General features: G+C 39.2%; 1 protein-coding gene across 1 annotated transcript in view; it reads left to right on the top strand.

The window, feature by feature from the left end:
• The window catches only part of ATP9A (ATPase phospholipid transporting 9A (putative)), a 190,770-nt gene extending 166,926 nt beyond the window's left edge, over positions 1 to 23,844 (top strand). The window contains exons 20-28 of the mRNA XM_069072428.1: positions 1,720 to 1,809; positions 1,938 to 2,082; positions 3,319 to 3,383; positions 5,697 to 5,852; positions 9,558 to 9,622; positions 10,820 to 10,928; positions 11,245 to 11,302; positions 12,947 to 13,150; positions 18,254 to 23,844. Of these exons, the coding sequence (XP_068928529.1) occupies positions 1,720 to 1,809; positions 1,938 to 2,082; positions 3,319 to 3,383; positions 5,697 to 5,852; positions 9,558 to 9,622; positions 10,820 to 10,928; positions 11,245 to 11,302; positions 12,947 to 13,150; positions 18,254 to 18,390 (1,029 nt within the window). The 3' untranslated portion in view covers positions 18,391 to 23,844. The remainder of the gene's footprint in view (positions 1 to 1,719; positions 1,810 to 1,937; positions 2,083 to 3,318; positions 3,384 to 5,696; positions 5,853 to 9,557; positions 9,623 to 10,819; positions 10,929 to 11,244; positions 11,303 to 12,946; positions 13,151 to 18,253) is intronic.
• The last annotated feature ends 1,846 nt before the right edge of the window (positions 23,845 to 25,690 follow it).

Genomic DNA, 25,690 nt, shown 5'->3' with positions numbered 1-25,690 from the left:
GGTGAAGTGTCTTAGCTAGAGTCACATAGCTAGTATGTGTCAGAAACGGGATTTGAAGCCAGGTTTTCCCACCTCCAAGGCCAACTTTCCATCCAATAGGCCAGGCTGCATTTCCATTTAGAGAATCTGTAATTCCTGTAGAATCATAGAATTGCAAAATTGGAAAGACCTTGAAATCAAAGATCATCTGGCTCAAGTCACTTCTCGTAGTATGAAATCAGGTTTGTAATAGCCCAGAAAAGTGGCCAGGCAACCTGTGGTGACAGGGAACTGTCCATACTGTTGTATGTGTGTGTGGATGGCAGGATCCTGGGAGTTAGAATTATTATAGGGAGGCTTGTACACTCACAGAGCTTATCAGCATGGTGCTAATGGGAAACTCTAGGTTGGCAATGCATATTGAAATTGCTGGAGAGGTAGTTACCTAGAGAGGTGATGGACAGAGAAAACAACCTGACCTTGGGGTCAAGAAAACCTGGATTTCAGGTTCTATCCCTGATCCCTACTGGCCCTGTGTGTAACTAGGGGCAAATCACATGACTTGTTGAGGTCCCAAGGAATTCTTTCATGACTAAGTTAATTGGCATGCTGCATCAGTGGAAGGATTTTCTCACAGGGATTTCTTCACACTGATGAACTCACAGATGTGGGTTATCTATCCCTCCAGAGACCCAGCAAAGTTTCCTCTACTTTCTCTAAACCACTAGGAGATACTTGGTAGATTATCTAGTGCTAAGAACATGGCTGTGAATTAAAGAGGCAGAGAAAAGCAAGTTTGTACATGAGCAGGGATTTGTAAATCCTCCTTAATTGAATCACGGCCAAAAGTCCCAAGTTTGGAGTTGCTCTAAATGTTTTTCTGTATTACAACATGGCTAAATCATCCTTTTGGGACTAGATACGCTTTATCTGTAAATATCCTCTGAATCATCCGCTGTAATCTGAGGAAGATAAACTTTTAACAATTAGTGAAACAAAGCATTTTGCTCTATATAGGAAGCCTTCCCTAGTTTTTAGTGCCCTCTTTCTCATCAAATTATTGTGACTATAAATATCTGTTAATGTGTGCAAACCTATCCTCATCATTCGAGGAGACTGTAAACTCTGTGAGAGCAGGTGCTGGTTAAAAAAATTTTATTTTATTTATTTTACTTTCTCTGTATTTCCAGCATCTGGCACAATTCCTTGCTGGATTAGATTCAATTGATAGCCCCCATTTGCGTGCATTTTCATATTTACAAGGCATTTTGCATAAATTACTTAATGTGATCCTTAACAACTCTGTGAGGTACATAATTGGCATGTTATCATTCCCACTTTGCATAAGAAGAAACCAAAGCCTAAAATTATGTGACTTGCTGAGGGTCCCACAGCTCCTAAGTAAGGGATCTGAGACTCAAACCCAGGTCTTTATGACTCCAACACCATTTAATTCTCTACCCATGACACTGGGATAAATGGAACCTGTAAGAAAATGGATCTCAAGGTCCACTTGTTCTCATACACATTTTGCACCGATAGTTTTATTTAATATCTTGTCCTTTAAAAAAAAAAAAGAAAAAGGAGGAAATTATGCCTGGTCTTATAGGGATGGGTAGAGTTGGGGCTTTGTTGGTGTAGTTACTGTACTCAAGCCCTGAGTATTTCAGGATAAAATTGTTTGTTTTATCAGTCACTTCTTTGGAGCATTGCCCTTCCCTCTTCTTCATTCATTTCCAGGTGACTAACCGGGGAGAAGCACATTTGGAACTGAATGCATTCCGCAGGAAACATGACTGTGCCCTGGTGATCTCTGGTGACTCCCTGGAGGTAGGCTTGGGAATCTTTGGGAATAACAAGGGCCAAGTGACAGGTGTAGAACTGCTGGTCCTGGTTTTGTTATGAGCTGCATGTGAGAGATAACCTTGCCTGCATTGTTTTGTGTTCTCCAAACTCAGGTGTGTCTGAAATATTATGAGTATGAGTTCATGGAGCTGGCCTGCCAGTGTCCAGCAGTGGTGTGCTGTCGCTGTGCCCCCACCCAGAAAGCCCAGATTGTGCGCCTGCTCCAGGAACGGACAGGGAAACTTACCTGTGCAGTAGGTAGGGATTCTTAAATCTTTCCACTTCAACCACAGTCAGCTCCTTTTATCTAAAGAGGCAGCATGGTGTATTCCGAACACATAGATTTACACCCAGTTCTACCATTATTAACTCTGAGTCTCGTGGCAACTTCCTTTATTTTCTCATTCAGCAAACATCTGATAGACATTTAGGCTGTACAAAGAGTATACCTGGTGTTGGGGAAGTTGCATTTTTAAATAAGAAACAATTCCTACTCTCATAGAACTTAGTCAAGGAGGGAGATATAACAAAGAAAACGTCCAGTTTTTCGTGATAGTTATATTAGGACTGCAAAATTAAAGTAAGGTGCTATGTCTGGTTTAAGGGGGAAGATGATGTGTTGGGAGGGAGCAGGGCAAGTGAGGAGATCAGAGATAGCATCATGAGAGATGTGGTATTTGAACCGTACCTCATCTCTGAAGCCTTAGTTTCCACATCTGTAAAATAAGGATAATAATACATGTACTATTTCTCAAAGGCTTATTTTGAAAAGAAAGTGCTTTAAGGAATTGTAAAGTATTAGCGAGATACATATGCTACTATTATTATTCCCAGCATTTTGCTGCTCAAGTTTTTGAAGTTGGTAGGATAATGATACCAAATAATTCAGAGGATTATCACATCACCCAATTCACTGGTTAATAGACTGAGTTCATACCCGAGCATACAAATATTCTTCAGCATCCAGACTTTTACCCCTTAATTTCTTGTTTTGAACTTTAAATATTTCCCTTTATGAAGAAGAAAAACTTTGTTCAGTTTGTGTTTGAGGTCAAACAACCTAGTAAAAACATTTACAAATTCCTGATTTGTAGTTCCCAGGCTTATGTACTTATTTGGTGAGAGCATTGGATCTACATTTTGAAAGAGGCTCCTTATTGTCAGCTAGAGGCAGCTTGGTGGTACAATGGATAGAACTGCTGACTTCCAATTTGGGAAGCCCTGAGTTCAAATTCTGTCTTAGACACTTAATAACTGTGTGGCCCTGGGCAAGTCACTTAACCCCTCTTAGACTCAATTTCCTCATCTGTAAAAAAAAAAAAAAAGTGGCAATAGCACTTACCTCACAGAGTTGTTGTGAGGATCAGACCAGTTAATATATGTAAAACAAACCTTAAAGTATCATATAAATGTGAATTATTTTTATTGTTATGGGGATGGGAGCCCTGTTTTTCTGATCATCCCCAAATCTCCCATCTGTTGTTTGGCTTGCAGGTGATGGAGGCAATGACGTGAGCATGATTCAGGAATCTGATTGTGGTGTAGGGGTAGAAGGAAAGGTGAGTGAGTAAATAAAAGAAGAGTGGGCTTTTTTTTTTGGTTTGGTTGTTCATTGAGCCTTTCTGTATCTTATTTGTCATGGTCTGAAGAATGGTATCACTAATTATTGGGTGCTCTATATATATATAGTGAGATAGTGTGATGTGGCACTGCTGGATAGGGCAATAACTGTGGTAGGTCACTAAATGTTAAGTCAGAAAGACCCGAGTTCAAATCTTATTGCAGGAACTTACTTGCTTTGTGATCCTGGGTAAGTCACTTAACCTCTCAGTTTCCTCATCAAAAAAATGAAGGACTCGACTTGATGTACTCTGAGGTCCCTTCCAGCTTTATTTAATCTTGGATGTGATAATCTTGATCATTTCACCCAATTTTTTTTCTTCTTAAACTCCATTTGAAAATCAATTTGGAAATTGCTGGGAAATTTAGAGTACAAGAAACCTTATAAGAAACTTTATCGAGTATTCTTAGAAAATGAGACTTCCACATTAGTATATTTTCTATATATTAAAATATATTCCCTGAAATGCCAATTGATGAAAATGTTCTTAGCAATTTTCCTGGAATTATTTCTAAAATACACTGCACAGTTCTTTGTTACTCAGTATCAGTGTATCAGTATTAACTGTTGTCATAAGTTTTTAGATTTTCACTAGTAAGTTACCTAAGGTACTAGTAAGTTCACTAGGTAAGTTACACATCAGTATGGTTAGCCTCCAGTTATGAGGGACCGCCAAGTTGCCTAAGTATAGTCTGAATTGGCCCAAGTCAGAAGCAGAGTAGGTGTAATCTCCTATTGCAATCAGTGGTGAGTGGGATGGGAGCCTGTGAATACCCCCTGCGCTTCCATCCTTGGTGAGATAAGGGTTCTCACTTTGAACTCCTTAATCATTACCAAATAGAATCTCCAAATAAGAACAAAAATTGTGCCTGAAATCTTAAGCTTCTGCTCTTCACAGTTTCTTTTTTTTTTTAATGTGTGTTTTTGGCATAATGGACAGACAGTTCCTGTTTTATGAGTCAGGAATAACTGGATTGAAGTCTGTCTTGTGACACATACTATATGACCTTAATTAAGTCATTTAACCTCTTGCTTCCCGGACAATTCTCTGAGTTTATAAACCATAGAATCAATGAATATATTGGTAGAAGGAGTTTCCTCCATGGAAGTTCCTTATTCCAGAGAAGTTCCTGGTCTGATCTAAAGTAATAACTTCAATAAAGTAGCAACAGAACAGCCGACCTGTTTTTTTCTTTATGCTCTTCTAAACTTTTTGGTTCTTTATTTTTCCTAATTTTGTTGCTATTCATCATTATTATTAAAAACATAATTGTTGCTTATGCCAGGGTTGGTGTGTGTATTTACTGTTGAGTTGATTCTGCTTTGCAAGAGGCAACATGATATAGTGGATTGAGAGCTGGCCGTGTAGCCAGGAGAACCTGAATTCAAGGTCTGCTTCCGACAAAAACTGATGTATGACCCTGGGAAGACACTTAACTTGTCAGTGTGCCAGGCAGCTCTCTAAGACTAAGTTGCATAGAAGTTGCCATATTGCATCAGTAGTGAGTTTCCTCATCCAGCAGTTCCTATGAGTGAAGTCACAGGTCTAATATCTATTCCAGTCTTTCTTTACATAACTTTATATAGACATTTCCATATTTCTTTGTATTATTCATAGTATCTATTTCTTAATGGCATAGTAAGTTTATATTACATTCATATACTACAGTTTTCTCAATCAATTCCTAATTGTTGGACTCATGGATTATTTTCAGTTTCCTAGAATGAATAATCTTAAGAACATTTTCATACAGCTAGACTTTTTTTTCCCTTGCTAATAGCAACCTACAGATAGGCATAGTCTTATTAGTGAGATCACTGGGTCAGAGGGCAGGAAGAGTTTTACATCTGAGAAGAACTTATTTTTCCTTTGGGAAAAAATTGAGCTAAGTCACAAGGTATTGAATTTTGTTTAAAAAAAAAAAGCATTATCCTTAGAGGATTTGGTACATTAGGCTACAAGTTCTGGGGTTGGCTTAACCACTTAACTTTTATTGCTGTATCTAGTTATCCCCACCCCCCATTGTAATTGACTTGTAATTCAGAATGTTTTTATTTAAATTACCTCTGCTTCTTAAGCTGAGCTTCCAAGTTGGACCACCTACCATGTGTAGCTTGAAACCAAAGAACTAGGGTTTCTTCATTGAAGTTCCTCAAAGGTTCCCAAAGAACGTCTTATTTTTTTAATTAAAAAAAAGTTTTTGCTCTGACCTCTTGTACTCTAATGGTATTCAATTTCATTACATTTTAGGAAGGAAAACAAGCATCTCTTGCTGCAGATTTCTCTGTCACTCAATTTAAACATCTGGGCCGGTTACTTATGGTTCATGGAAGGAACAGTTACAAACGCTCAGCCGCCCTCAGTCAATTTGTTATCCACAGAAGTCTCTGTATCAGCACCATGCAGGTAAACAAAACCTTGGGGACTTGTGTGTGTCTTGTGCACCAGACATACTCAATATAACTGTATGTTGAGAGAATGATTGACTTAGGGGCTGCCGATTTGTAAGTTTTAAGGGTGCCATGTGCAGTACTAACCCCAGAGAGGCTTTGTTTTTAGGCTAGCCACAAGTCATGTGTCTGCTACCTAAGAAAACCCACAGAAGGTTGGACATTAAGGGAGGAAATTTATCAGTTGCAACAATTTACAGAGATAAAGGTGTGAAGGAGTTATAACCTGTGTTCGTGGAAGAGAAACACTCACACTGGCACAAAGAAAAGGGCATGAATCTGTTTGTGTATTAGTTCAGAGCCATAGGAAAGGTGTTTAAGGATGAGGGACACAGCATGTGAGGATCATGTCTAGTATGAAGGCCTCCTGGTATATGGAAGTATATAGTTATGTGGTGAGTCAATGGAATCCTGCACTTAAAAGTCAGGAAGACTTGAATTAGTTAACTAGCTATGTTAACCTGGGCAAGTTATTTAACTCCAATTTCCTGTTTTCTTATCTGTGAAATGGGAATAATAAAGGCGTTTACCTCATAGGGTTGTTGTGAGGGTCAATGAAAAAATATACTTTTCTAACCTTAAAGTGCTAAGTAAATTGTAAAATGACATTCTCATTGTTATTGTCATTATTATCATTAATATGTAACATCAGAGTAGTTGGGATTTATTGCATAGAAAAATGACCCACCACTGGGAAGCTGCAGTTATCTGGCTTGGCTTTCGAGCCCTATTGCAAGGTCAGTCCAGGGTGGGGAAAGCCAGCACTTTGAGAGAATTACTGAACTCTAGGAGCTTAGCAATGAGCAGTCCACAAACACTCTTCTGAGACCAAAGAGGAGAGGAGGGCAAGTTTAGTCATCCAAAGTCAGTCATCGTTTAGTCTCTTTGTGAATTTATATAGAAATATTCCTGGCTAGCTGGGAAAAAATAGGGGACTGGCAGTCACCAGGCCTCAGTTCTACCCTGACCAGTATATAGCTTCTGGATGGTGAATATGTCATTTAGCTACTAGAGAACTTCACCTTTTAAACTAAACTTTTTTCACTGCTAGCCTTCACTCCCTCCCCCTTATAAGGGGTAGAATTAAATAAAGAGTCTGTAGAATACTTTGAAATGGTACAAACATGAGATGGCATTATGATTTACAGTTAAGTATATTCTTATGTGAACATCATATTGTCCTTCAAAGTGGAAAGTCATTTGTTTTCCCCTAATGTGTTTGATAGTTCAACTTCCCCTCAATCCCAACATGTCTTTAGGGTGGCATATTGATTAGTAAATTTGCTCATATTTCATAAGTATTTATCACATTTGTTAATATTTTGATTGTTATTCATTGATGAAAGCTTTTCTTTTTGTAGCATAACACACATGTACATACAAACATACATATGTGTTTAAATGTACACATGTACCTGTGTACACACAAGTGCATACATACACATACGCACACAATATACAATATGCATACACATATACACATGTGTGTGTATATTTATGAAAGTATTTTTCCCCCAATAACCTTGTGAAGTAGTATGAATTTTATTTTTCCAGTTTTTCAGATGAGAAGGGTTAGTTGTGACTTTTTGTGGACAATGCAGCTAGGAAGTATCAAAGCTAGGACTCAAGCCCAGGTCTTCTGTTTCCAGCTCCATGATCTCTCCACTCCACTATCCTGTCTCTCATCCATTTACTTGGAGGCGAGGTGGAGGGGTAAGGAGAGGAAGTCAGAATGGGGAACCCTCAAATTTATTTTCATCAAAATTCTCCAAATCCAAACAGCTGGTTTGATTAGTCATACCCACATCTGTGCTTTTAATTTACATTAACTTAAGCATTGAGCTGGACAAAACTATGTTTTTAATCATTTGGAAATTAATCTGTCATCACTGAATGCAAGTAGAGAATCTTGGCCTGATGAGCTTAATTCTCCATTGTCCATATGTTTCTAAGAATTCAAGCAAAAAATATTATTTTTTGAGAATCAGAATGGAGATTTGCCTTTCCTCTCATATGAAAACTAAAGCATTTGTACCTGGTAACTGTAATAGGGCATCTTTATGGCTATTCAGCATTAGGAAATAAAAGAATTCTTCTCCAGTGCTCTTATTTGATAGTGATTTGTTTAAAAATCAGTGGTGAGGGGCAGCTAGGTGGTACAATGGATAGAGCACTGGCCCTGGAGTCAGGAGAACCTGAGTTCAAATTCATTGTCAGACACTGACTGTGTGACCCTGGGCAAGTCACTTGATTGCCAATCTGATTGCTTCCAGAAAAATTCTCCCAAAACAAACAGAATCAGTGGTGAGCATTGGTTTTGAAATAAATGAGTGTAGTGTTTTCATTTTGCCAAAAGGAGTTGTTATAAGACCCAGGTAGTCAGATGAGCAAAATTTCTTTAGAGACAAAGCCTAGACATTGCTGTAACAAAATTTACAAAAAGTTAGAACTGTTCTTCATAGACTTGTTGGATCCTGTTGGTCTAGAGCTGAGGGAAGGCCCAGGAGCTCTGTAGGCCAGTTGATCAATCAACAAGCATTTGTTAAATGCTTAACACGTGAGATGGTGGGTAAACAACTGGCCTTAAAGTCAGAAAGATCAGAGTTCTGACACATACTGTCTGTGTGACCTATAACCTCCCACTGATCCAGGCACCTCTCCAAGGCTTAAATTGCAGAGAAGGCACTGACATGATTTGATGGAGAGAATTTCCTTACTCAGGAAGTTCCCTGTACCAATGAAATCATAGTTCTAGTCCATATGTACCATGTCCTGGACTTTGTGCTGAGTGGTGGAGAGGCAAAAACAGGCTTAAATCATAATGTAGGGACCTCTCCATGGCTGTCTTCTCATTTTATAGATGAGGAAACTGAGGCCCAGGGAGGATAAGTTACTTGCCCAAGATCATACAGGTAGTGTCCAAGGCAGGACTTAGACTTGAGTCCTTTGATTCCAAATCCAGCACTCTTGACTGTATGGTGCTGACCTTCATTAAAGGGCATTCCTGTAAGAAGTGTGAAGACTGGTCACAGGAGAAGGATGGTGGTTGCCCAGTACAGTGATTTGGAAGGGTAGCACCTGCATTGGAGAACCTGTGTAGCTCATCTCTCTCTTTGACTCTCTCTCTTTCTACTTTCCGTTTTTCTTTGGCACTTAGTGTCTGTTCATTTCTCTGTTTCTGTCTCTCCCTCTTACATATACATACACAGAGAGAGACCAGTGTGTGCATGCATGTGCAAACACGCATGCACACACACACAAGTACGTATGAATTTGCCCTTTCTCCTCTCAGGAGTGAGAGTGGGATGTCTCTTATTTAGAACCATCCCTAGGAACAAAGTTCCAGCCTTTTTGTTAATCAGTGCCTTGAGTGGCAACTCTCTTTGTACTACCTTTGGTTTTGCAGGAAAATTTACAACTAAGAATTAACTCCCCCAATAGAGTGTCCCTAACTTCCCATTCTTCCACGAAAGGCCTAAGTACACCTGGAGAAATAATTGATCTCATTGGCTCTGATTGGTATTCTTGCTGAGTTATCAATGTCAGTAGCCAGTAATTTCCAAATCAGGAAGTAGGTGGGTTTAAATCAGAGTGCGTCTGATTGTGTGAGGGGAGTGGGAGTGGGTTTTTGTGTGTGACCTTTTTGCTTTCTCTGTCACAGGCTGTTTTCTCCTCCGTGTTTTACTTTGCTTCTGTACCCCTTTATCAAGGATTTCTCATCATCGGGTAAGTTCATCAAGGAGAGATTTTTCCTTTTGCCATCTGGTTACAAGAGAAGCATTTCCCCAAGGGAACACAGTCATCTGGCAAAGGCTTTTCAGTGCCCAAATTATTTTGAACTCATGTTTGTTGTCACTAGGCCTGGGTATTAATGGAAATGCATTTGAAAATACCCTTGAAATAAGTTCTTAAACCTCATGACCTTAACCTAGCTTAAAAAATGGAGTCTCTTATTCTATCTTTGGTATTACCTGGGGATGAAGAAAATACTGTTGTCCTGTTGGGGATCCAGGTTACTAAGTCAGCAGCAAAAGCAAACCCCTAATTTCGTATTCTCAATGTCTCTGTGGAGTTTCTGGGGGAAAATAAGATAGAGCTGTGCTTCCAAAGGCATAGAAACTACTTGAGTGGGGAGGAGTCTTTGTTAAGTAGAATCCAACTAGGAAAGGTAAGGGCTTCCAAAAATAGTACCCAGAATCCCAAGTCAACCAAGGCTTCCATCTATTCAGTGTAGTTTCCACAAGGGGCCACCATGGTATTGTTGATTTGAAGGACCATGTACATTATAATTCATCTTCTTAGTTTCAAAGATGTAAGCTATTAAGTATACCTCCTACCATCCTGTATTGCTGCCACCAGACTCTACCATATCCCTGACCTTGGAGGATTTCAGGAACCTTCTGAAATGGAACAGATAAAACATTACTGATTTCTACCTTATTAGAGATTGTATTGATAGCCTTGGCTTTACATGGTTTGAATAATTCTTGGGAATATGATGTACATATGGAAATAGAGGGCCATATGAAGCCTGGATTGTCTAGTACTGAATAATTTAAAAGCAGATACTGGGAAGTAGATTGGAGAAGATTAAGACCACAGGTATCCTTTTCAAGGTGATCTTTGGAGTCTGTCTTGTAGGAGGGAGGATTCCAGATATTTTCACTTATGGAATAGATTGAACAATAAACAATTGAGTTTTTCAACTGTTCCTGGTTTTGCAGCCCTAGTTAGAAGGAATCAAATTTTCAGATGATTGGGAAATTTAAGAAAATATGTTTGGGGTGATGGTAAGCCAACGGGTGAGCCAAGCAGGAGACAGAACTTGGATTCTAATGGATTTCATATTAGGCCAAGTGTCCAACAGAATTACTTTTTATTCTGTGTATTGTTGCATTGCAATTTGTGATTTTTCATTTCTAGGTATTCCACTATTTACACTATGTTTCCTGTATTCTCTCTGGTCCTGGACAAAGATGTCAAGTCTGAAGTTGCTATGCTGTATCCAGAACTCTACAAGGACCTCCTTAAGGTTCACCAAGATGGTTCTTTGTTTTCCAAGAGCATTCTATACATGATCTTTTATGTGTTATCTGAGCAGATGGAAGACGGCTGGTCCTCCTAGTTACTAAAAAGTAGATTCATATCCGAAATCTGATGCTGATTCCTTTCAAAATTAATTTCCCTCGTGCCTTAAAAAAAAGACATTTGGTAAAGTTAGGCAGAACTTGTCTCTTGTATTGGTCTTATTTAATGGATATATATTTCCTTCTGGTAACATTAAGGCAGATGGCAGTTAATTTGTTTTCTGCATAACTCTCTTTAATCTCTCTCTATCTTTTACTTAGGGACGGCCATTATCCTACAAGACCTTCTTGATATGGGTTTTGATAAGTGTCTATCAGGGTAAGGAAGTTAATTTTTTTTTCCTTTTTGCTTTCTTCATAGTGTGTTGAAAGGAGGCAACATGGTATCTGTTTGCTGTGGTTGAAATGAAGTGATATGATAAAAGTAACCATCATAAATCACGATGTTGCATTACAATGGGGGAATTTCTTCTTATGCAGTTGTAGATCCTTGCAAATATTAGATGAAAGTCAAGCATCAGAGAGGTATTGGATTTTGCCTATTGGCAGTTTGTCAATCAGTCAGCCATGGTGTTGGCTTGGTGTAGTGAAAGCCATCAGCATGCTGCCCTTAGAGTCAGACAAGCTGGATTCCAGTTCTGACTCTGATACTTTTTACCTCTTTGACCCTCAACAACTCATTTGACCTCTTGTGAGCTTTATATTTTCTAGCTGTGCTAGGGAGTGGTGATACACTACCTGCCTCACTAAGTTCTTGTGCAGAAAGCACTTGGTGAACCAGAAAGGGGAATTATCATCATCATCAATATTACTCAGGGAGACTGTTTAAAAAGTTTTGGATTTAAAAAAAAATTCCTATCACCCTTATTTTTTAATATATTCCTTCCTCCTCCTTTATCCAGCAAACCATCCCTTCTAACAAAGAAAAATAAAGGAAGGGGGGGAGCAGTTCATCATATTCAATCAACATGTCAACTGAGTCATTTGGCAGTGTTTGCAATGCTTCACAGCCATAGTTTCCCAGCCTTTACAAAGAATAGAAGAAGGAGATGCATTTTTCTCATATCTACTATGGGAACAAGATTGTTAGTCATCATAATTACATAGTATTCAGTTTCTATTGTTTGTTGTTTTTATTTCTATTTACTTTGTCATAATAATTATGTAGATTGTTTTCTTCATATTTTACTGTTCAGCAATTATCTATGTGATCTTATAAAAAAAGTATTGCTGTTAATAATTCTCCTTATCTCTTATGACCAGTATAACTCAGTGACTGATTATTATGCTGAACTGTTAAGTTCATATAGTGAAGTAGCAGATACTTCTTTTTTTAGCTACTTGTTTTACTTTCTAAGAGACAACTGGTCACCAACTTCCATTATCAGGTCCACTTTCCTGTTTTAAATAAAAATATTGAATGTAGATATGAAGCAGAATGAATTTATCTATAGATGAAGGATATGCAGTTTCATGAAGTGAAATTTTTCACTAGTACAGATCATTATCTATGACTTAGGTCAGTTGTTCTCAAGGTCAAAACAATTTTCATAACCATGCTATGGCATTTTAATTTCTAATATGGTAAATATTTATAGATATAACCTACTTAACAAAAACTCTTTGGGATGGGTCTTTTTTAATTTTTAAGAATATAAAGGGATCCTGTGGCTAAAAAATTTCAAAACTTTTCTTTGCCTTAAAGAGCTGAGGCTTAAACTCTGAGCTTCAGAGTCTAAATGACTTGACATCTTGGTCACACAGTAAGTTTCAGAGGTAGGATTTGAACCTAGGGCTTCTGGACTCTTGGTCTAACACAATAGTCACCATGCCATGTTGTCTCAATAAGATGAATAAATATTTTCATTAAAACATGTGGGTGGTGCCATTTCATACTGGGGGGAGGAACCCATCCTTCAGTTCTGTCTACTTCACTCAGGGTTTTCTCCTTCTGACTTCGTAGGTAGCATCATTATGTATGGAGCATTACTGCTATTTGAGTCTGAATTTGTCCACATTGTTGCAATCTCCTTCACGTCCTTGATTCTTACCGAGCTGCTGATGGTGGCATTAACGATTCAGACATGGCACTGGCTCATGATAGTGGCGGAATTGCTCAGCCTCTCCTGCTACATCGCCTCCCTGGTCTTCTTACACGAGTTCATTGGTAAGGTACCATTTTATTTAAACCTAGTGAAAGCTGGTATGAGATCCAAGCTCACAGCAGTCACTAGATTGGGAGACTGACATGATGAAGAATATCTTTCATGCATGAGATTGACATCAATGACCTACTATCAGTGGATCTTGTTTTTGAATTGTTTTTTTCCAGTGGGCAGCAATGTTTAATGTGTAGAGACTCAGATGCAAAGACAAGAAAAACTGGGATCAGATAGTGCCTCTGACATACACTGATTATGTCATTTAACCTCTCAGTGGTCTAGACAAATTCTCTGGCACTCTGAGTTGCAGAGAAGGTGCTAACCTGCATTGGTAGAGATAGTTTCTTCACTTAGAAGTTCTCTATACCAATGAAATCACAGATCTTGTTCCTATCCCTATCCCTTTTCCAGTATTGGTTGATGGGTTGGTGCTAAGCCATGTTGACTGTCCATATAATCTAGTCTAATATCTAGTCTAATAAGCTTGTATGAAGTATTATGTATAAGGTTGTATGTTGGGTATGCAGAGTCATTTGTCTTGTTTAGCCCTCTTTATGACAGGTGGCAGAATTTTGTGACATAATTGGTATTTAAAGGTTAAACTGTGATTGGGAAAAGTTTTGGTTCAGAGCTACCTGAGACTGCATCTCCATGTTATCTATCTACTGAGCCTGGTTCTACAAGGCTCTAACCAGCTGAGCTCATTGGAGCAGAAACTCAAGGACAGCCACAAGGTCATTGTCAGGCACCAAATGTAAAATGGGTACAAAACAAGTTTTGCGTATAGACTCTGGTATTTAGTGGCATTTAATGGTAACAGTGGTCCCTCGCAGCCAAGCTTGATCCTTCTGTCCCCCTTGAGTTCCTACAACAATCTGGATCTTTCTTATTGTACTTTGCCATTCCACCTTATGTTAATGTTATTTGTGTACATGGCTCTTCTTCCTCTGCTAGACCGTGAGCTCCATGAAGTCTCAGACCACACTTAATATATTATATCTTCCAAGTACCTAGTATGTGATAGCCACTCAGCAAGTGTTCCCTGAATGAATTAATCTCTTAGGCTCCAAAGTTGGTCACCTCTAGGTTGTAGCATGATTTTCTGGGAGTAGTAGTCATGAGTAGCTTTGAGCAGTGTCCCTAGGATCTTAATTAAAATCATTCCAGAAACAGAGGTGGAAATTTTTTCAGGTGATAGTAACATGAGAACTGATTGGCAGTTAGATTTAAAGTCTGAAAATTTTTCTCTTTTCCTAGTTTCATAAGCATGTGGGTCCTTTAGCTGACCCAGTACTCATTGTGCTTTACTACGTCTAATCCTGTGGTAATCCAGTCTTGTCAGGCCAGTGAAAGAAAAACTTAAGTTCATTTGATCTATTACATGCTTAAGCCACAAAGTTATTTCAAACTCTTAAGGTCAAAGACAGGTGGGCATCTTCCTTTATTTTGAGTTACTGCTTGTCTCTCAGAACCTCAAAAATGTTACCTAAGAATTTATCTGTTCTTTAAATATATTAGCTGGGTTCTGTTAAGTCTAGGGGCAGCTAGATGGTGTAGTGGATAGAGCGGTGGACCTCTGGAGTCAGGTAAACCTGAGTTCAAATCCAACCTCAGACACTTACTAGCTGTGTGATCTTGAGTAAGTCACTTTAACCCTTTTTACCTCTGTTTCCTCATTTGTAAAATGAGCTAGAGAAGGAAATGGCAAACAATTGCAGTTCTTGCCAAGAAAATCCCAAATGTGGGTAGCTAGGTAGCACAATGGATAGAGCTTGGACCCTGGAGTCAGGAAGACCTGAGTTCAAATGTGACCTCAGACACTTCCTAGCTGTGTGACCTTGAACAAGTCACTTAACCCTGATTGCCTCCAAAAAAAATGAGAACCCACCCCCCCCCCAAAAAAAAACAAAGGAAAACCTCAGATGGGGTCATAGTGAATTCGGCATGACTAAAACAATTGAACAACAAAAAATTAAGTCCAGTTCTGTAAATAATTCAGCTGTACTATGACGATGGATTTACAGTCATAGGATCATAGATTAGAAATAAAAGGAACCTTTAGAGGCCAAGCCCCCCATTTTACTGTTGAGGAAACTAAGTCCCAGAGAAGTTAAATGACTTGCAAAAGCTAAGGTTAAGAAGCAACAGAGTGGGATGTGAACCTAGGCCCATTGTTCTTTCCACCGAACCACACTTAGCTTGTATTTGACATCTAGCTTACCCTCTTGTTGTTTGTCTGTGGTTTAGATCCAGGGATCCCCATCTGGGCAGTTCTCATTGTTGTGAGGGAGAAGTGAGATAATAGATGCAAAGTGCTTTGCAAATGATAAAATGTTATTTAAGTGCAAGCTAATATTATTATTTCTTTACTTGGAAGAACTCTTAAATATCATCTTTTTGATCAACCTAATAAAACTCCAAGAAAGGGCTAATTGTGGGCAAAAAGGCATCTCTATAAATAGGAAGGTGACACAATGGAGAGAGTGCTGGATCTGGAGTTCAAATTCAGCCTTAGACATTTACCACCTGGGTGACCCTGGACAAGTCACTTAACCCTGTTTGCCTCAGTTTCCTCATCTGTAAAATGAACTGGAGAAGGAAATGGCAAATCACTCCACTATCTTTGCAAAAGAAAACCCCCAAAAGGGGTTACTAAGAGTCAGACATGACTAAAAATGACTGAACAATAACAAACAGGAAAGCTCAGGACAACTTCACGGATGTATCAAAAATCAATATGTCTTCAGTGAGTGAGGAGCTGTGTTCTCAGGTGGATGTGTGGCACAGAGAAATCTAAAACATAATTGAATGTGGAATAGTGGAATATGCCCTGGATTTAGTCAGAAGAGCTTGGTTTGAGCCTAGGCTAGACTTACTAGCTGGATGATCATGGACAAGTCATACTAGCCTACTGGCTGTTACTTACACATAAATCTTCATCTTCCTTCTCTGTGTCTGCACTGGCCTAGAACATTCTCCCTTCTAACCTCTTGACTCAAAGAATCCCCAACTTCTTTTAAGATTCAGCTCAAGTACTGCCTCCTCCAGAAGGTTTTTCCATTCCTGTCTTTCCCTCGTCTCCCATCCTCTCCCTCAGCTGCTTGAGCCATCCCTCCAGAGTTACCTTCCATCAATTCGGTATTTATCTTGTATGTTCTGATTGATATAGCGTGCCCCAAAAGTCTCAGTGCAGTATTAAGGCTTATGAAATGTCTTCCCCATTAGAACGTAGACTGGAAGAAAAGGATTTGTTTTAATTTTTCTTTGTATACCAGTCCTTAACACAGTTCCTAGAACATAGTAAGTGCTTAATGATTACTTATGGATTGGTTGATTTCAGTTTCAATACCCTGAGTTCCCATTTCCTCATCTCTAAAACTGGGGTGAGCAGATGTTCATTGATTTGGCTGTGAGGATCAAAATGAGCTAATGTTTGTGAAGCAACTTGCAGACCCTGAAGCAATGGATAATGTTAGTAACAAATAAATGGAATTATTGCACAAAGAGACAAGTGACAGCCTGAAGCAGGGGACGGTGGGTGGCAAGGGGATAGCAGAGACAAACAGGTGTCCCTGTAGACAAGGACTCTCAGCGCCCCTAGAGAGGAGAGCTCTGCATGAGCTGAGGCGTCTAGGAAAGCTTTCCTGCGGGGAGCCACAGTTCAGCCAGACTCCAGAAGGTGACCTGGAGTCCACGGGATGCCTCTGGCTTTCTTCTCTCTGAACCGGAAGGCATCCAAACAGTGAGGTCCTGTTCCCTCTCAGACCAGGTTTGTAAGCAGACAGGGCGTGCCATTGGTCACTTTAATCTGGTTGCTGCCTGTCTTCCCTCACTAGAGTTTTCTCCACCTACTGCTGAGAACCACAAGATGTCACTCCTCTTCTCTCAAAATTCATAAATACCACTCACTCTGTCCTGTGCTGGGAGAAGTATGTGCCCTCATTTCCTTTGTCCAGAGCTGATCTTTATGGGAGATCCCCAACACATGAGTAGTTCAATTTACTTTGAACTTATTTCAGATATAGGTAGTAGATTTCTCAGGAGCTAAAACTGGCAAAAGGGAATATTGGAGAGTAAGCTCATTCTTTTGAATTGGAGTATGCAGAATATAGTTTTAGAGTTCAAAGGATACAAAGACTCCCAAGCCAGAAAATTCCCAAATTAAAAAACACCCAGAGAGACTCTTGGAGTGCAGCAAAAAGCTCGGGGAGGCAATGTGGTCCATTGGGCAGTGCATTCCCAAGGGGCAGCCTTTGTACTGGTTCTACTACTTTGTAATCATTTGACCGTGGAAAAATCACAATCTCTCAGAGTGTGTATCCTCACCTAGAAAATAGGAGGAAAAAATAATGCTTGCAAGTAATCACCTCATTGGGGGTGTTGTAGGGAAAGCATTTTGCAAACTTTCAAATATTGTAGAAATGTGAGCTGCTATTCATTCATTTTTGAGTAGCTGTTACATATAAGTCACTATGGAGAATAAAAAGAAGGAAATATGATACCTATCTTCAAGGGATTTGCATTTTAGTTATACACAGCTAGTTACTTCTAGGAAAAATAAATAGCCCCAAGTGATGTACAGAGTATTATGGGGGAGTAATTAAATCTGGCATGTGAAAACCAGGAAGACTTCATGTAGAAGGTGCATTTGAACTAGATCTTGAAAGAAGAGTAGAATTCTGATAGGAATAAATGGGGCTGGGTAGGATTTCCCAGTAAAAAAAAATTAGAATGAGCAAAGACAGGAAAACACTGTTTGGAGGCTAATGAGTAGTTCACTTTGGCTAGAGAATAAGGTATATATAGAATAATAATATAAGATAAGGCTGGAAAAGTAGGTTGGGGCCAAAGTATGGAAGTCTTTGAAGGCCTGCCTAAAAAAGAGAATAACTAATGACCTTTATATAACCATCAGTAGAAGCTGATTTAATTCTAGGAAGATTATCTGAGGAGGGACAGGAAGGATACAGATACCAGGAGGTAGTACATTTTCTTTGTGGAATATTTTTCCATTTGGATAGCATATGGCTTTTTTTCCCCCCCTGGGCTATGCACAATACAGAAAATACTGGACCTGGTTCAATGATGTCTCGCTTTTTTTGTTGCAGATGTTTATTTCATTGCCACTGTGTCATTCTTGTGGAAGGTCACGGTCATCACCTTGGTCAGCTGTCTTCCTCTTTATGTCTTGAAATACCTACGAAGGCGATTCTCTCCTCCGAGTTACTCGAAGCTCACATCGTAGCCTGCTCTTCTGTTGGCGAGAACCTTTACTTTGCACATTACTGATGGGAAAAGATGATGTACTCCTATTAACGACTACTTATGATAGTTGTATATGGATCATGCAGTAATTGCTTGTATGTGATGCTTCAGTGAGAAAAGACTTTACAAATTCAGTTAACTGAACCCTCTTGCAGAGTAATTGGGGTGGGGTGGGTACATACAAGCATCTAATTGGGTCAGTTTTGCCTCTGTTCAATTATCATTGAATTGAGTGGGTGTGAATATGTAGAAAGTCAGTGACTTGGCCAAGATATCCATGAAGGGCACCATGAAAGCGGCTTAATGACCACGACTTGGGTCATCATGTGGCAATAGTTGTTAATGAGATGGAGATTGCGAGGAGGTGCTTTGTTTTGGTTTAGAACTGTCCTAATGTTGCTTTATTTTTATTTAAAATTGTCTTTCTAGTGAGAAACAGTGGCACTTGGTACATTTGGGGGGAGGCTGTGAGTGTCATATAAAATTATTTAAAAAGAAATCTGCTTGCAATCTCGTGGTGTCACATTTCCCTTTCCATTGTTAATTAGAATAACCCAGGAACTGAATTTGCCAGGTCAGAACCCGAGATCTGGTTAGACTCTATTATGGTCCAGTGCTCATGGTATTCCTTTCAACCTCACCAGCCACCCAATCAATGACTTTTTCAAGGTGTCATCGTCTTCTGTGGTGGATCTAATAATCAAATGGTAGAGTGGCTCTCTGAAAATTTTCGCTAAACTTCATTAGAGTTCTCCAGTGGGAAATCTGCTGCTGAGCTGCCTCTAACTGTGTCGACAGAGTGAGAAGAGACTCAACTAATTCTTTAGACAATATGGCAGATGTGGCTCAAATCCTCTGAGGCTGGAAAGGAAAGGGCAAAGAACTGCCACTCTTCGCTTACATAAAAAATATGTTTCCTATTAAGAGAAATTATTGAAGATGAACCGACAATAAGCTGAGGCTTCCTAACTGTTACCATTCATCAATGACTTTTTAAAGCAAGACAACTTTAGTGGAGAGAAGGCTGAAGCCACAGCTTTGGGAATGGGATTGTGCTTCAGTGAGAATAATCTGGAGGCAAACTTGTTGAAAAGCATCCAGTGGTAGAGATTTCTCTCCTACCCAGGGCTGAGTGTTCTGGGCGGGGGTGGGGTGGGGTGGGGTGTTTTTTTATACAGCAGTATTTCATGTGAAACATGGCTTGTTGTTTCAAAGAGTGGTAGAAGAAATTTGGAAGAATTCTGTCATAGAGCAAAGGAATTCCTGGGTTTTAAAATCACTCCTTTAAATGTAACTACTTTGTGTAGTAGGGAAGAAATGAATGAGTCTTCATTAGTAACATGTACTTAACATCTTGACTTCATATTCTAGTTGATGATACCTTCCCAAAGTGAAACCTCTGGTGGTAAAGTGAGATGCTGATTCTGTATATCCCAATTGAAGAAATAAAGCTACCACTGCCTAGTTCCCAATCCCATCACTATCCCAGGGTGATTTCTATTAACTGGAGCGGTACTTGGAATAGTTTCCCTGTTTTGCTCAGTGCAGTGGTATCAGACTCGAAATGAAATGTAGACCTCCCCATACCATACATAAGTATCCCTGTAGGCTGTGTTTTGATTTAGAAAATGACATAAATATTATCTATGTTTTATTTATTTTGTTAAATATTTCCCAGTTACATTTTAATCTGGTTCAGCCATCTTGGAATTGTTGTGGGCCATGTTTGACATCTCTGTCCGGGGGTTTGTACTTTCCACATTGCCCTTCTAGCACATGATCAAGCTCTAAATCCATTTTTAGAGAGTGAAAATAAACTGTTGACAGGAATGGATTGTCCATTGAAGTTTTCTACTTCCTTAAGATTTGGATCTTTTGACTTGGAAAACCAGGTTGGTTCTTTGGTCCTTCATATCTTTGTAATGTGAAAGAAGAGGATAAAGGATATGATGAAGAAGAAAAAGACTGAATGGATGTATGAGACTAGTGGCATTTATTCACACACTTATAAAAACACCAAGAAAAAAACAGCTTTGCACAATTTCAAAGTAAGAAGAGAAGCCTGCAGTAAGAGTCATGGGGTCTTTGGGCACCTAGAGACACATTTGATCCTCTTTCTGAGATTGAAAATACCAAATTTCATCACGTAGGAAAAGACTGGTGTTATGTACAATGGTGCTTTCATGCAAAAGCCTTTTTAAACACTGAAGGCTCATTAGAGGAATGATAGAAGCCATGGGTCTTTTTTTTTAATTTTGGAGAATATCTGATAAACTTCAAAAACTAGCCTGACTATTTAGTAATCTTTTTCTTTGCCATAAATAAGCAAGGCAGACAGAATCCTACTTAGGAGGTGTAGGTTGAGTTTTGTCCTCTCGTGAACCTCAGCTGGTTGTTTGAAGATGCCACATCAGGGAATGCAGACATGATGACCATGCAAAAGGTTTTCAGTTCTTTGGGACCTTTGCTTTTATATCCCCCATTTTTGACAAGGGATGCAATTCTTAATTCAGGTGTGGGGAAAAAAAACAGGGCTTATAGCAGACACTGAAACTGATACTTGACAAGAAAGGGAAAGAAAGAGTGTTTAATAGATTTAGGAATCGTGACCTAAGGAAACAGAGGTATTTGGTGAAATGTCATCCATGCCAGCTCTCATCATGTTATCTAGCTTGGTTTTTATGGAAACCATCAGTAATGAGTATCCCAAGGATCTCACGTAGGAAAGGAACCAATTGTGTCTCACTCTGGTGAGAACACATGACAGCTTTCTGTATGCCAATTTCAGACCCTAAAGACCATTTAGTAATTGCTGACCGTTCTCAGGAATCAGGGGGCCACTCTACACACTGGTACAAATAGGGTGCGAGTCTGTTTTTTGGACTCAGTTCAATTGCTGCTATGGAATCCATATTGAAAAAAATTAAGTCATATCATAAAGGGAAAAGAATCAACATTTACAGACTTCACATGGGGATTCTGGCCAATCTGAGCCTGCCATTTTGATTGTTCTGAACTGTGTTGTAGAAGAGCCCTCTGGGTCAAACTTCCAAATCCAGGTTGCATTTCCTTCTTTCTGGTTCTGCTGGCTTTTCTTTTTTGGCATTTCCCTCCTAAAATCACAAGCCTGGAAGGGACCTCGAGCTCTTTCCCATCTCTGGGCACAGCTGCACTTAAGTCTTGGGGAGTGTCACTGATTTCCAAGGGATACTCTGACCCATTAGCACAGCAGAGCAAATGTGCTTAGCACTAGCAAAGCAATCTTTTTCCCTTGAAATTAATAATCATGATAATAATGCCACAGTAGTCTTGGCAGATTGTTTTTGTTTGTTAGGGGGGTTTGGGTTTTTTTGTTATGTTTTGTTTTTAGAAATAGACCAAACCTAAATCAGGGGCATAAACTACTGTTTCTTTAGAACATTTTTTATTCTTGGCATTTTGGATGTGTGCGTGTACGTGTGTGTGTGTGTGTGTGTGTGTGTGTGTGGCCTTGTCCATGTCTGTGTCCATATGTGCATGTGCGCCCACGGATCTTCTCCTCCTTACATTTGGGAGTAGTCTGGGAGTGTTTAGTAGTAGGCTGGCCAGCAGCTTAACTCCAAATTCTAGCCTCTCCTACAAAGGGGCTTTGTTGCAAAGAATCTGGGGGCATAGGAAGATCTCTTTTCTCTAAGGAGAGAGCATCATAGTTTTACAATAGCAGAGGGGAGGTTGGAAGAGTACTATCTTTTTGTTCCCCTCCATTTCACATTTCATGTATTGTTTCGAGGCTGGTTTCCTTCAAGTTAGACTTTCTTTTTTTGTAACAGTCATGTTGAATACTGATATGTTTATTAAACATTTCCATGCTACTGTTCCCTATTGGAAACTTAGGTAACAGAAAGTACTTTTTAATGAATTTTGAATTTTGCTCTCAATGGAAATCAAAATATGCCTGTTTCTTCAGACAGGATTTTGTTTTTATACTTATCATTATTTAATTTTTAGAATTGGGATGTAGTGGTCACTTAGGCTCACATTTTTGTGAGGAGTAGCTTTAAGCCCCAAAATATTTATGTCTCATGTTCTTGATTTTAACTTGAAAAGAAAGACCTCTGAGCTGTTTTCTAAGGTCTTCTCCCTCCTAACATGATTTCTTTCATTTTCCATCTATAGAGGTTGGCTTTCTTTTTTGGAGGGAGGAAGGAAGGAAGGGATTATCATCTCTGATTTCATTGCTAAGTGTTTCATTTCTAGTGTATCAAAATTTGATTTCCTCTATAATTCCATGATGCCATTTAAAAAGACACAAGCAATTTTTTTATGAATATAGAAGATTTTATTTTCTCCACCTTGCCTCCTGCTTTTCTTTAACCTTACCTCTCCTGCATAGCCTTCTTAGGAAATATTTTCTGATTTTATCCTTTTTTTTTGTGAGAAGAATTGATTATGTTTTGAAAGGAGATAACCACAATGTGACATAGCACTGGGATTTGTAGTCAGGACCTGTGTTCAGATCCCGGCTATGATATTTTTATAAACCATGTGACCTTGACCAAGTCACTTCCCCTCTGTGAGCTTCGGTCTCCTTCTTTGTAAAATGAGGAGACTCTATCAGCTGATCTAAGGCCTCCTTTAACTGTAAATCCTGCGAGTTTGTGAAAACTTAACATGACTATTGCACAATGACAGCCCTGCTATGAACATTACCTTTTCATGCCAAAGTAACAATTGCTTGTACACCCGTGTCCTTGATGACGTTAGCTGGTGTGATGAACAACCTTTATGCAGTGTCTACAGTATTGTCAGGCTTCCTTGTGAGGGTTGGATGGTGGCAGCAGGCATGAGAGTTGCCAAAATAGTGTCTAGTTTGTCAATTTGTTGTGGGGGAGGGGAATTCGACTTAAAACTCATCCAGAATTCCAAGATCTCCTTATTGATGTCTCTCTTTATATATATATTATATATACATGTATAAAAACGTATATAAAAACCTCATTGCAATGTATTTGCGAGCACATGGTTTTTTGATTAGAGGGGAATCCTGGTTCAATATGGTTTAATTTAACAAGAAATCTCGGATGATTTAAATTTTAGAACTTATGATGACACACTTGTGATCTTGAGCGTTTCAAATATAGTTATTCTTTTATTGTTTGCCAATCTGGTTCATTCCTGTTGCCTAATAAAGTTGTGTACGCTATGCCTTTAAAGATCATTTTAATTTGTATGGAAATATGATTCCTGATGTGGAGATAACTATTTATTGTGATGCCTATGTTTTGTACCCATCACCTAATACACATGATGTAAATAACTTATTCAAGTTCTGAAAGGTCTTGACTTCAGTGAAAAATGAATGCAAGCTATTTATTGTTCAATGACCTTGTATGGTCCAGATGGGATTGATGTAAATGAAAAAAAAAGGTGAAAAAATAAATTTTATGCAGCTTCATGTTTTCTTTATATATACAGTTGTTGGTGATTTGAATCTAGTTCATTCTTAAGTAGAGCAAGAAAACTATGGAAAGTGCCATCTTACTTTAGGCTTTGGTCAGGGTGGCCACATAATCATTTAAATTCATTCATTGGCATCAGTTTCAGCAAGAACTTTGCCTCTTTTGTACAGTACCTAATTTGTGAATATAGGGAAATAGCACTAGATGTGAGGTCAGAAAATAGAGGTTCGAGGCCCAGTTCCATCATTTGCCACCTTTTGTGACCTGATGTCTTAAACCTGCTTTAACCTTAGTTTCTGAATCTGTGAAATGGGGTGTAAGAGGCAATGAGGCATAGTGAAGAGGGGACTACTCTTGGAAGCAGAGCACCTGGGTTTATGTTCTGCCTTTGACATACTAGCTTTTTGAAGTCATTTTAACCCGTTTGGTGCCACCAGTTAAGGGAGGGGGAAAGTTATAATACTTATTCTACTTATCCCACAGAATTAACTAAGACAAAATGGAAAACCCCCTATTCATTGTTCTAAAGATGCCATTATTTGTAGTGTGAGATTCCTAACATGGCCACCAGTGCCTGTGTTTTGGTCCATCGCTGAAGAATTGCAGCTGGTTGCAACTCTTCTGATCACTGCAGTATGGGATGCAATTTGTTTTTTTTTTTTAAGTAAGGCTTTCATTTTCCTCATCTGGAAAGGGAGCAGAATATACTGCAGAGGTCCCTTCTGGTGTTTATTATGCAATCCCATGATTATTTGTGTCCTGGTACATTCTATAATCAGAGCAACCCACTTTACATAGCATTTTATAGTTCACAAAATCCTTTTCTCATAGTAGCATGAGTAGTGTTCCCATTTCACAGAGGAATAGTCTGAGTCTGTAGGATCATAGGAAAGGCCTTAGGAGGCAGTGGAGTACTGTGGAAAGAGTCCTGGATGTGGCATCATCACTTAGGAGCTGGAAGAGACCTTGAGGGCCATCCAGTCCAATCCGCTTCCTTTGTAGTTGAGGAAACTGAGGCCTCCAGGGAGGTTGTAACTTGTCCAAGATCATGGCTAATGTGATTTGAACGTCATTTGCTCTTCTTGTATTACGGTGCCTTCCAGCCAGAGGTCTTTGGGTCAGTCACTTTGCTTCCCTCATTTTCACTTTCCTCATCTGTAAAATGAAGAGAATGGATTAGATGTCCTCAATTTGTGATCCGGTGAAAAAGGACTAGAAAACTTCAACCCTTTAATTTTACAAGTTGGTCAGTCAACAGTGGGCCTGAGTCTGAAACCCTTGTCTTGTGGAAGCCCAAGGTCTCATGTCTAACAAATTCAGGGGCCAGGAGAAAAGCCTAACTCCAAATTTTGCTCTCCTCTGTTCTCCTTGGCAAAATGCAAATGCTTAAATAACCATATGTGGCTCAGCAAACTTACAAGGTCGTGATGAGGTTCTTTTCTTAAGTTTGCAAAGCATCTTTATAGGAATTACCTCATTTGAGTCTCACAACTACACTGTGAGAGAAATGGTACAGATGTTTTTAGCCCCATTTTATGGATGAAGAAACTGAGGCTCAGGCTAAATGATTTTGCCCATGGCCATACAGCAGGTAAGAGTCAGGAATGTGATTTGAACCTTATTCTCCCTAAAGCCAAACCTCATACTCTAGCCATCACAACAGATTATTGAGATACCTCACTGCCCTCCCTCCTCCAGGCAAAGGCCTATTTTAGGTTATGAGGTTCTCAAAAAATCCTAGATCTGAAAATGAGTGAAAAAGAACTCGCTATCACCCTGAGGTATTAATATTTTGGGGAGGCCAGTTTGCTGCAATTGTCAGCTACAAAATCCCAGTAAATC

The sequence above is a fragment of the Petaurus breviceps genome, unplaced genomic scaffold, assembly GCF_028583685.1.
Source record: "Petaurus breviceps papuanus isolate PSGF00001 unplaced genomic scaffold, PetGlider_PUasm1.0 90847, whole genome shotgun sequence".
NCBI lineage: Eukaryota > Metazoa > Chordata > Mammalia > Diprotodontia > Petauridae > Petaurus > Petaurus breviceps.
This window is presented reverse-complemented; position numbering and strand designations above follow the sequence as displayed.